At 44.5% G+C, this 13,042-nt stretch overlaps 2 protein-coding genes across 2 annotated transcripts in view; one reads left to right on the plus strand and one right to left on the minus strand.

Annotated features, from left to right (window-relative positions):
* LOC109421249 (centaurin-gamma-1A) overlaps positions 1-13,042 on the minus strand; it is a 560,936-nt gene that overhangs the window by 280,419 nt on the left and 267,475 nt on the right. The gene's annotated exons all lie outside the window — the stretch shown is intronic.
* Positions 1,202-5,813, plus strand: LOC134287550 (uncharacterized). The gene is made up of 3 exons (XM_062849483.1): positions 1,202-1,453; positions 1,515-1,578; positions 1,639-5,813. Exon 3 carries the CDS (start codon positions 1,879-1,881, stop codon positions 5,671-5,673), a length of 3,795 nt encoding a protein of 1,264 aa, XP_062705467.1. The 5' UTR covers positions 1,202-1,453; positions 1,515-1,578; positions 1,639-1,878; the 3' UTR covers positions 5,674-5,813.

Below are 13,042 nucleotides of genomic sequence, written 5' to 3' on the forward strand. Positions count from 1 at the left end.
CCATTGACATAACTAGAGAAATACCCGGTAAAACTCTTAGAGGAATTACCGATAGAGCTCGTTATTTACGACGGAACTTGTAGAGGAATTCTCGATGGAACTCCTACAGAAGCTCATTAAAAACACCGGAGGAGTTTCCTGGCATAATTATTGAAGACATCGGTGAAAATCTCAGAGATGTTCTCGATGGAACTTTAAAAACAAATCCAGTGGAATTCTGCAATAATTTCCAGTGAACTCGTAATGGAATCCCGTGTGGAACTTCTGGAGTGATTCCCAGTATTGCTAAATTCATAAAGTAATTTCCGACGAAACTTCATGAGGAATTTTTGGTGCATTCCCGGAGAATGTCTATAAGAATCGCCAGTGGAACTGCTCGAATACTTCACTACGCAACTGCTGGAAGAATTTAAGGTTTATCTCTTAGAAGAATCTCTGCTAAAACGTTTGGAGGAACTCCGGTGGGAATCTTGGAAGAATTTCCAATGAAACTCCTAGAAACATCCCAAATAGCAATGGTAGCTGAACAGTGAGAATCATAGCTGAACAATGGATGGTTAATCGTGTAAATAGCTGAATAAGCTGGAAGCTGAATAACAAGTTGAATAGGGGCTTGTTGAGTGTATAACGTATCTCTTGTACAGCCTATCATCTTATGCTGAATATGATACTCAATAGAAGATTATCCATCTACTCTACATTTATTTATTCAGCTTATCTTCAATTTTGAAGGTTTAGCATAAAATAAAGTAGATATAAAAAATAACAGAAATGGCACTCAGTACCACCACTTAAAAAAAAAAAATAAAAAAATGCTAGAGGAATGTTAAATAGTGTTATTTTCGAAAAACATAGAAAAGGGATTTTGTCCTCTCCGATCATCGAACGCTGGATTTCATAACTGCAGCAGAAGCCACCATATCGAAAAGCAACCTACACGGAATATGCAAATGATACAGTATCGCTTGATTAAATATTTTATTTGAATAATTATAAGGCATCAATGATATCCCTAGTGTTAAACAATTACCAGGGTAAAGAGAATGTGCAGGCTCCAATTCCGTGGGCTGTGTAGGTGGTGGTTCGTGATGCGCAACTTGATGAGCCGTCGAAAGAGGAAATCGATTGTTTGTCAGAAGTATTCGGCTCCTAATCAAACTTCTACAATGAACCAACAAGAAAAGCATAGAAATTGTCAATTGATCATAATATTAGGTGTAAAGGAACCACAGGGCAGGCACATGCAAGCAACGCATTTGGTGAGTTCCGCATCACCCATCAACTGTCCGTTTGACGTCGAACAGAGAAACTTCAGGGATAATGAGAAGACAGAATTTCAATGATTCGATAGTGACGGAGCGAAGAAGTATCGAGTAGATTATTTGTTGCTCAAACTAAATGATTTGGTGAATGCCGTTGTGAATTGGCTTGAAATATGAAATTAGTTGCCTAGGTGAATTCTTTATTATTCTAAAATTTGTACTATGCTTATTCTAACAGAAAATTTATTATAGATCTAGAACTAGTTTTTCGGCATAATATAGTTCATTATTCTATCGCGCAAGCTAAAAGCAAACGGTAATTTAACCTATATTTCTACTAGAACTCATTAAAGTAAATTGAATTTATTACCCACAGCTTTCACCAAGAAAATACATGCAATGTCATGCATGGTAGTTGTTCGATCAATTAGTTGTCGAGAAATGTACGAATATGTAAGTAAAATCAAGAACTTATACCTAATTGATCATAGTCTGAATAATAAATTATTTACAGCTTTAAAGCTGCGATTGCTGCTAAAAGATCGAGCTTCTCGTACTGATCCGAAACAAACTTTAAAGATATTCTGCGAAGTAAGCAGCTTTATCGCCACCCACCATGTTGCAGCCCGCAAAAGTCTGCGGTAAGTGCTCATCCGGCGGAATGATAGATAGGATGGTCGGCTGTGACATGTGTGACGTCTGGTTCCACCCGGGATGTGTGGAAGTAACCGAGACAAACCTGAACCCAGACAAGACCTGGAAATGTGCCCATTGTGCGAATGACGAGGACAGGGAAGTCGCTAGCCAACACACCAACAAGTCGATGCGAAGTTCGGCGAGCAGCAGAGCCCGAAAAGAGCTGCTGTTGCGGCAGCTGGAGGAACAGCGGGCGTTGAAACTCAAACAACGCGCAGAGGAGGACGAGATTCGGAAGAAGCGAGCGGAGGAGGACGAGGCTTTCCTCCAGCAAAAATTGGATATCATTTTGGAGGACGATAACGAGAGCAGGATCAGCAGGCTGAGTAGTCGGGCAAGCCAAAGGAAAGTTGCGGACTGGCTTAACCATGGCCAAGCCGGCCACACAGTAGCGACTAGTTCGTCGCCCAACAGAGTCGTTTCGCAGCAATCTTCAGCCCAACAGTTTGCGTTGTCGTCAAGAGGTACCGTGGCGCAAGCCAGTACCAACGTCGTGCCACCAGACGGAGTTCCTGCATCAACATCGACTCCACAGTCAGGTAAAGAAGTGTTAAGAATCCAAGATGTAGAAGTCCCTCAGACAAACGTACCAGTAGGCTCCATTCCTTCCCTGGAGAACTTTAACCGAACCATCTGCGAAACCAGTAGCCAGGTACCGTCTGGTCTAGCAACAGTATATAGAGATAGGCAAGCCTTTCCCCTTTATACGTTATCTCAAATTCCACAAGATAATAATATTGAAAAAAGTGTATTTCCCAAATCGTCATTCGTGGAGACAAAACTAACTTTCTCGGGTCAAACTCCGCAATCTGTTCCATCGAAGTACCATGTTACGTTCGGTCCGGATAGGGGAAAATTACCGGTAGCGCCACCGGAATCGCAAAATGTAAACTCTTACTCTTTGGTAAATGTGCCCACGGTAGCTTCGGTCCTACCACCGAGTAGTGCCATGTCTTACGCGAGTGCATCAGTACCACCACCACCATCAGCAGCCGCTTTCTATCCTGAAGCGAGTCAACGGTTACCGTTACCCAATGTTACTGCAACGTCCGCAGTGCAGTCCGGCCCGCAGCAGTTTAGTACGTCGTATATGGGAGCACCGAATCAGCTTGCGCCTAGCAATGCGCAGCTTGCGGCAAGACAGGTCATGCCACGCGAGTTACCACATTTCTCCGGGGACCCACAGGACTGGCCGTTGTTCTCCAGTTCGTTCTACAACTCGACTGCCGCATGTGGTTTCACAGATGTGGAGAATCTTGCCAGGCTTCAACGGTGTCTAAAAGGACATGCCCTAGATTCGGTAAAAAGTCGTCTATTGATGCCAGAATCGGTACCTCATGTTATGGAAACCTTACGGAGGTTGTATGGCAGGCCAGAGGTGCTAATTCATACACTCTTGCGGAAACTGCGCAGCGTCCCACCACCGAGAACGGAAAACTTACAGTCGATCATCGCGTTTGGAATGGCTGTGCGGAACTTGGTGGACCACATGTTTATCGCACAAATGACGGATCATCTACGCAACCCTATGCTTCTTCACGAGCTTGTGGAGAAACTTCCATCGCAACTGAAAATGCAATGGTCGTGGTACAAGCGCGCACAAGTAGATGTCAACCTGGCGACATTCGGGGAGTTCATGACCGAGCTAGTCAACACAGCCTCGGACGTGACGCTTCCATTGGACGCCCAAGCTCAACAACCTCGGCAGAACCAAGCAGGGAAGGACAAGCAGAAGCTGTATGTGCATTCGGAGACAAGGGGAGAAGTTGCTGCGACGACATCGAATACCATAGGTAGTTCCAAGCCTGCGCCAAGGTCGTGTGAAATGAAGAGATGCTGCCACTACTGCTCCAGCGAGGAGCACGAGGTAGCCGCTTGTCCACAGTTTCAGGCTTTGGATATCGACGGAAGATGGAAGGCGATTCGGTCCATGGGCCTGTGCAGAACATGTCTGATACCACATCGAAAGTGGCCTTGTCGCTCAGGAAAGGAGTGCGGAGTTGAAGGTTGCCGATTACGCCACAACGCGATGCTGCATTCGCGGGCTGCTACAAATGCCGTTACTCGTCAGAGCACGGCGGATGGCAGACAGTTTTCGAACGGCGCCAACGTTACCCAGCAAAACCATCATTCAACGTTGAACTACTGTCTCTTCCGTTATCTTCCGGTAACGCTCGAAGTGAATGGGAAACGAATTGATACGTACGCCTTCCTCGATGATGGTTGCCAAACAACGCTGATGGAAGCCGGGTTGGCGGCGGACCTACAGATTACGGGGCCAGCCGAGTCTCTTTGGCTCGGGTGGACAAGTAATATCTCACGTGAAGAGAAAGGATCGCAGCGAGTAGCAGTAAAAATATCCGGTTCCGGACTCAAGAACCAGTTCCAACTCAACAATGTGCGCACAGTTCAAAAGCTTCAGCTGCAAGAACAGACGTTCCAGTACGAAGAACTGCAGAAGATTTACCCCCATTTACGTGGTCTCCCGCTCCGCAGTTACGTTGATGCGGTTCCTAGAATTATCATCGGCATCGAACACGCACAGCTGCTGACGACGTTGAAGGTTCGAGAAGGTAGATCGAATGAACCGATAGCTGTAAAGACTCGGCTGGGATGGTGCGTTTATGGGAAGCAAGCCGGCGAGTCTGTAGCCGTTGAACGGTTGCACGTACACACACAGGAGCAACTAATCGAGAACCGAGAGCTGCACGATCTGATGCGGCAATATTTTGCAGTGGAAGAAGCAGCAGTAGCCACGCCTATCGAATCCGCAGATGACATTAGAGCTCGTCAGATTCTGGACCAGACAACACGTAGAACTAACGGAGGGTTCGAGACCGGGCTACTCTGGAAATATGACCAACCAGTGTTTCCAGATAGCTATCCACTAGCAGTTCGTAGACTACAGTCACTGGAAAAGCGGCTCGACAGAGACCAAGAGCTGAAGAAGAAAGTTGTGTCTCTGATTGAAGAATACGAGGAAAAGGGATACGCACACAAAATCACTCAGGAGGAGATGGAATCAAACGATTCGAATCGAGTGTGGTATTTACCCTTAGGTGTCGTGAGAAACCCCAAGAAGCCGACTAAAGTTCGGCTTATTTGGGACGCAGCAGCGAGGGTGCATGGTCTATCACTAAATGATATGCTCCTGAAAGGACCGGATATGCTAACATCCTTGTTCTCTGTTCTGCTGAGGTTTAGGCAGCGTTCAATCGCGGTATGTGGGGATATCCGCGAAATGTTCCACCAAATTCGGATCATTCCTCAAGACAAGCAGGCTCAACGATTTCTGTTTCGCGAGTGTCACGAACAACCTCCACAGATTTACGTTATGGACGTGGCTACGTTCGGCGCATCATGTTCACCCTGTTTGTCGCAGTTTATCAAGAACAAAAATGCTGAAGAATTTGAGTCACAGTTTCCGAAGGCAGCCGAAGCAATTATCAACGCTCACTATGTGGACGACTACCTCGATAGCGTAGATTCCACCAAGGAAGCCGTACAGTTAGTGAACGAGGTGAAGCACGTGCACTCTCTAGGAGGGTTTGAAATAAGGAACTTCTCTTCGAACTCGCCGGACGTTCTACTGCAGTTGGGGGAAACCACGTGTATGGAGGCGAAATCGCTGGATTTGGATGGCTCAAAGCACGTCGAACGTGTCTTGGTATGGTGTGGAATCCCAAAAAAGATGTGTTTTGCTTCGACGTTCTGATGAAGGACGACTTACAGAAGCTCTTGGCGCAGGAGTTGACGCCAACAAAGCGCCAAGTATTGCGACTAGTGATGTCCCTCTTCGACCCGTATGGATTCATCGCTCACTACATTGTACACGGCAAGATCTTGATGCAGCATATTTGGAGATCAGGTACGGAATGGGACGACGATATCCCACTGGAGCTGCAAGAAATGTGGAGAAGATGGGTTGGACTTTTGGAGCAACTGCAAGAAGTCGAAGTTCCACGTTGTTTTTTCGGTGAAAACGGCAGCGGTAATCCCAGCAGCATCCAACTACACGTGTTCGTAGACGCGAGCGAACTTGCTTACGCGTGTGCCGCCTATTTGCGTATAATGCAGGCCGGAGCAATCCGCTGCGTCCTCGTTGCGGCGAAAATAAAGGTGGCGCCCTTAAAGCCGCTATCTATTCCTCGCCTTGAGCTCCAGGCTTGCGTTATTGGATGCCGTCTGATGGAAACCGTACAATCCGCATTAAGCTTAACGGTTGAAAAACGCTATTTCTGGAGCGACTCTGCTACGGCTCTCGCATGGATCAAGTCCGACAGCCGAAGATACCATCCTTTCGTGGCCTTCCGAGTGGGCGAAAATTTGAATACTTCCTACGTAGACGAGTGGTGCCACGTTCCGTCTAAGCAGAATGTAGCAGATGACGCCACAAAGTGGGGAGGTGGCCCCGATTTCAATCCGAATAGCCGCTGGTACGTAGGTGAAGCCTTCCTTTATCGGTCTATGTCCGAGTGGCCGAAGCAGGCCGGAAAGCAGTGGGAAACAAACGAAGAATTACGTAGCGTTTTCCACTTTCATCGAGAAATACCATTACCGCTGATCGACGTGAGCAGATTTTCAAACTGGAATCGCTTAGTGCGATCGACAGCCTACGTGTTTCGAGCAGTACAGAAGTTTCGTGGACGGAAGATTGAGAGAGAGTTGACTAGTGATGAGCTGTTACAGGCTGAAAATCTGCTGTGGCGGCAGACTCAGTTTCAAGCCTACCCGGACGAGTATAGTGTATTGAAGCATAATCAGCAAAATCCGAGTGAATCACTGAAACCACTGGAAAAGTGCAGCGCATTGTACCGAGAATCACCGTTTATGGATGAAGCAGGAATAATCAGAATGAACAGCAGGATCGTAACCGCTCCTGAGTCTCCCTTCGAAACCAAATGCCCGATAATTCTGCCGAAGGATCACGAGCTAACTCACCTATTAGTAGATAGCTATCACCGACGCTTCCTGCACATGCACAACGACACGGTGTTCAACGAAATTCGGCAGCGGTTCAGAATACCACAGCTGCGTCCAGTCATCAAGCGGATCGTCAGGAGTTGCCAGCGCTGCCAAATTAGAAAAGCCGCGCCTCAGGCGCCAATGATGTCAGCACTTCCAGCAGTTCGCCTTACTCCGCATATTCGTCCATTTAGTTACACCGGCGTTGACTATTTCGGCCCCATAATGGTCAAGCAGGGTCGGTGCCTGGTCAAGCGTTGGGTGGCATTATTCACGTGCCTGACCATACGTGCGATACACCTAGAGATCGTCCACAGCCTATCGACGCAATCTTGCGTAATGGCAATTCGTCGGTTTGTGAATCGTCGAGGTTTCCCATCAGCGTTCTACTCCGACAACGGGACCTGCTTCAAGGGAGCCAGTAATATGCTGGCAGAACAGATTCAAACCATACATCAGGATTGTGCAGCCACCTTCACAAATGCTAGAACAATCTGGCACTTTAACCCGCCATCTGCGCCTCATATGGGTGGATGCTGGGAGCGGATGGTCCGCTCCGTCAAAGCCGCTATGGCGGCCATCTCTGAGCACTCTCGTCATCCCAGTGATGAAGTACTCGAGACGGTAGTGTTGGATGCTGAAGCTATAGTTAATTCTCGCCCGTTAACCTACATTCCGCTGGACGACGCAGACCAAGAGGCTCTTACGCCGAACCACTTTCTTCTGTACGGCACTCAGGGGATCGTTCAACCCAGGACAGCCTTCATACCTGAGGGCGCGACACTACGGGACAGTTGGAAACTCACTCAATATTTGTCGGATCAGTTCTGGAAACGATGGGTGCGTGAATATTTGCCAACGATTAGCAGACGCACAAAGTGGTTCCAACCGATCAAACCCTTAAAGCGGGGAGATCTAGTGTTCATAATAGATCAGAACAAACGGAATGGTTGGTTGAGAGGCCGTATCATCGAGGTGTTCCAAGGGAAGGATGGACAGGTTAGGAGCGCAAAGGTTCAAACTATGGAAGGAGTACTGATCAGGCCGGTCGTGAAGTTAGCTTTGCTGGACGTACACGTGAAAGAGGAACAGGAAGATGGTGGCTCCAGAGAGGTAGGTTCTCCGGAACTTCACGGGTGGGGGAATGTAAAGGAACCACAGGGCAGGCACATGCAAGCAACGCATTTGGTGAGTTCCGCATCACCCATCAACTGTCCGTTTGACGTCGAACAGAGAAACTTCAGGGATAATGAGAAGACAGAATTTCAATGATTCGATAGTGACGGAGCGAAGAAGTATCGAGTAGATTATTTGTTGCTCAAACTAAATGATTTGGTGAATGCCGTTGTGAATTGGCTTGAAATATGAAATTAGTTGCCTAGGTGAATTCTTTATTATTCTAAAATTTGTACTATGCTTATTCTAACAGAAAATTTATTATAGATCTAGAACTAGTTTTTCGGCATAATATAGTTCATTATTCTATCGCGCAAGCTAAAAGCAAACGGTAATTTAACCTATATTTCTACTAGAACTCATTAAAGTAAATTGAATTTATTACCCACAGCTTTCACCAAGAAAATACATGCAATGTCATGCATGGTAGTTGTTCGATCAATTAGTTGTCGAGAAATGTACGAATATGTAAGTAAAATCAAGAACTTATACCTAATTGATCATAGTCTGAATAATAAATTATTTACAGCTTTAAAGCTGCGATTGCTGCTAAAAGATCGAGCTTCTCGTACTGATCCGAAACATTAGGCATCAAGCATCAAAAGATCTCTTACGGGTTAAAAAACACCAATACCAATAGATGACGATAGAGATTTGGGTTTTTTCATGCCGAAACTGTCAGCGTTCCCTAAAAATAGATAAAAGAACGTGTTTCTATCCACGCCTTAGTAGCATTTTAAGGATATTTACCCGTATTTTTTATTCATTTTGCGTGACTTCACCAGAGATTCACGATTATCAAAATCGAGAAGCACTGAACTGTAAACAAAACAATTATGTTTCAACAGCTAATGTATGGGTTTATATCCAGCACTTACATCGCTTATTCAACCTTAGCACAGCCTTTGTTCAAAGCCGTTCAACCTTTAATCAGACATGGAAGTATATAACTTGTTCTCCCATGAATCACTAAGACCGTACCATTCCAGGTGGAGCAGATGCTAAGGTAAGTGACTATAAATCAAAGCACCCAATTATGATTCTCAATTATAATAAATATTTATATATTTCTCCTTCAGCCACTATGAACTGTATCCTACATCTACGCCTACAAAAGCTTAATGGTAATTCTGGCTAGAACTCTGTGGGACAAGTTTCATTGTTTTTGTTAGTGCTGCATAAGTGATGATTAATTGCTGAATTAAAGATGATTAAGCGACTCCAATGCTTCATCTGACCCTTATCTGTTCTATGAATAGAATAATAAATTATTCCCATTCTGGATACAAGCGCTTCTACAACCTTAATTCAGCCACCCAGAGAGCTTAAATCAACTTATGGCTGAATAAAATCACCAAAATTGGATGTTTAAGAGCTGAACAAACGATTACAGTTCTTTTGCACAGCTTTTGTTCAAATGAAGGCTGATTTGCACAAGCTACAGAAGCGCTTAATCAACATCAAATTGCTACCTGGGATGCTTGGTGGAACTGTTTGGATTTCTCGTTGTAAATCCTGGGTGTATGTTTTTCTGGAGAAACTTCTGGGTGAATTCCCAATGGAACGTCTGGAGAATTCAGGAGCAAGAATGAGAAATTTCAGCTATTGAAAATAAAAATAATCAACTAACAAACTGGCACCTTGGCTGGCATTTTCGCTAGCATTCGCACGTCATCTGGGATTTTTGACAACAAATACAGTACAGCAAAGCTACCTTATTCCAGTAGTGCAACTCGTACACTCTTATCTACAATTAGGACGGTTATGTAAAACAAAAGATATGTACTTTTAAAACTGATTGAAAACCGTAATAAAACCAGATATGTTACTTAGGATTGCACATGGCGGGTATGGGCGGCGCAGTCTAGAGCTGCGTACCATTGACAGTTGCATAATAGCTCCGCATGGCGTTCCGACCCACGTTTTTCTACGTTTCACGAATTCGTTTTTCTTCTGCTTTTGCCAGGCTGTTGGTAACGTAATTAAAGGATCTGATAAAAAAAAAAAAACGAAGCACTTCGTAATGTATTCCAGTAATATGAAAATGACCATTTTTCTCAGTGTGTAATGAGAAAACGCATCCAGATTAGCAGAATCACCGTTTCAAGCAAAGTCCAACCATGTCAGTATGTCTATCTAATTATTGTGAGCTTGGTTGTCAAAACGATACCCGCAGGATATCGTATCCCGAAAATAGGAGCAACATGCATGGACATATCAGGCTGGCTGCATGTCAGTAGCAGCGGTCAGCCGGTCTTTTCAACGTCGCCCAGCGTGTCCGTTCCGTCCAGCCTGCCGGCCTTCCAGGCTACATTGTGGGGTGGGTCTGTTTATATAACACAACAATTACGTCAAACACGGCCACTGTGGTTGGTGGTGGTGCGCAATGCTGTTTTGTTTTCGATTTTAGGCTTTTGGGGTGTGCGGTTTGATGCTTTGGAGCGGTGAATGATTATTTTCCAACGATAATTATGCTGGTTTTTTTTAACCTTCCGGGATGACCAAAACCAACATTGAAATGTCCGTGGTGTGCTCCTCCGGCTTTTAACGGTCCCGGTGGTCGGTGGCGATTGATTTCATTAGTGGCCATTTGGACCACCATTTGGGGTGAAAGGTAATTGACAGATTTGTAAACCGAAATTAATGACCACATGGCGGTCGGTGGTGGTCTCAGCTGCTTGTATGATTCATGTCACTTTTTCAGAATTTGAGCAAATAAGGATGCGATGATATAGAAATGATGTCACGCGTTCGAAGCAATAAACTTTTTGCACCAAACACGTATGTACGTACAGAAGCATCACTTTGCTCGCGTTCAACAATCCGGCAGAGAACCGACACCGTGCGTTTAATGACCGGATTCGAGTCTGGGTCATAAAACTAGTCCATCAACTCCCGATGGACTGTGTTTGTGCAAATACCGGCGCGGCGCTTGCTAGCCAGAGCAAAGTGCTGAGAATCAACCCAAAATATCGTATAAATATTTGTCCCAAATTTGCTGCGAGTAAATCATACCAGCACCAGCAGGGAAGTCACGTCTTTTAATGGTCCTAAAAACAAATAGCAGCGCATCGCAACGCAACGGCACGCGCGTGGATAGCAGCAACATGACGAACAGTAACGGCCGGCGTGGCGGCGGTCATAAAGCACTGTGCACTGCTGCTTTCAATAACATCACAAATCGCCAACGTCCGGTGGCCACCGAGGAACGCTACGTCGACTCATTGCCAACCGTCAGGCAGTCAATGCATTTTATGGATGACATCAGGAATTAGGGAATGACTGCAGCCCAGACCGGTCTCGGTATATGATATAGTCCTCGCGGGCATTAGAGTCATGCTCTGATGTGCCATTTGTCTGTGATGATATGATTTTCCTCGGTCCGATAGAAAGGATATGATATGCGTGTGTGGCTAATCCTTAATCCTCGCCGCACACAGTGCGGTCCTGCCGCGAATGGGACTGCCTGTCTGTCCCCTTAGTGACGTTTATTGCAGTACGTGTTGATGTGTTGCATAAATTGATGATGTACGGACAGAGGACCGGTTTTAGTTTTTCATAAATGCACGGTATTCATCGATGCCATCGATGCCAGTCTGCCCTTTTTCGAATATTTTGAAACTCGATCAAATTCATTACGCATATATTATATGGGCATTTTTCACAAAATTGGCCACAGCTCAGGAACGAAAAAAAGTGCATTCCTAAAATTTCAGCGATCAAAGCTTATAAAATAACTTTCCCAAAAATATTTTTTTTTGATAATTTTCCACGATTTCGGGCATAGTTTTTCCAGCTTTTCATTATGAATTTTCGCAACGGTGGAAAACTTTTTTCACTTCATATTTTTTTCTTAGATTTCTGAGAAAATTTGCTTTCTTTTTCATTAAAAAACTACTTCATTCTTAAATTATGATATTTCAAAAAAAAAGGCTTGTATGGCACATTTGAACATTTTTCAACAAAATTGGCCATAAATCAAAAACGAAAAAAATCCACATTCCAAAAATTTCAGCGATTAAAGCTTATGAAATAACCTTCTCAAAAATATTTTTTTGAAAATTTTCCACGAGTTCAGGCATAGTTTTTCCGGCTTTTCTTTACGAATTTTCTCAAATGTTCTTTTCTCAATTTCCTCAACTTTTGGGAAAACTTTTTCCAGTTTTTTGGATTTCGGAGAAAATTTGCTTTCATTTTCTAAACAATACTTTGTTTCTACGATGCTTTGTTCTTGAGATATGTTTTTTTCAAAAAAAAAGGAGTGTCAGGGGAAAAGAGTTTTCCGGAAAAATCAGTGGCGACCCTGATTATTTTTTATGGAATGAAGTTGGGATTTCCAACAATAATTTGTATTTTGTGTTTTTTTTTTTTTTGAAAATTTCTTCAGGGATTTCACCAGGATTCCTTGGGTCTTCTTCAAAAGCTTGCATCAGAATATCCTCCGTGGATGGTTTCAGTGATCCTTTACTTGGTTGGGATACGACTAGAATGCTTTTGCTTCTGAATGTTAGCTTTGCAGTCTTTTAGGGGAATCGAAAACAATAGTTTGATTTTTCCCAACGTTTCGGTCCGTATGGGACCTTTTTCAAGGGTTCAATCGGTCAAGGTTTCCTAGTCAAGATTGACTCCGTTCGGTTTTGAACCGTCGCTATGCGGACAATGCGGACAACTACCTGTCGGGCGGTCTAGAATAAGGTCCCTGTTTTTGGATTTTTCCACCATTGCTTTGAAAGATTCCAAAAACAGGGCCCGATAGGTAGGAGATTGTCCGCATCACGACGGTTCAAAACCGAACGGGCTCGCACGACATTTTTGAGTTTAGCAAAGCCATCTTGGCTAGGAAACCTTGACCGATTGAACCCTTGAAAAATGTCCCATACCGACCGAAACGTCGGGAAAAATCATAAACTAGTGTTTTCGATTCTCCCAAAAGACTGTAAAGC

This window comes from Aedes albopictus, chromosome 2, assembly GCF_035046485.1.
Source record: "Aedes albopictus strain Foshan chromosome 2, AalbF5, whole genome shotgun sequence".
Classification (NCBI taxonomy): Eukaryota; Metazoa; Arthropoda; class Insecta; order Diptera; family Culicidae; genus Aedes; species Aedes albopictus.

What these genes read in the sequence shown, in the direction of transcription:
- LOC134287550 (XM_062849483.1), top strand. Translation starts at nt 1,879, where the DNA reads ATGTTGCAGCCCGCAAAAGTCTGCGGTAAGTGCTCATCCGGCGGAATG.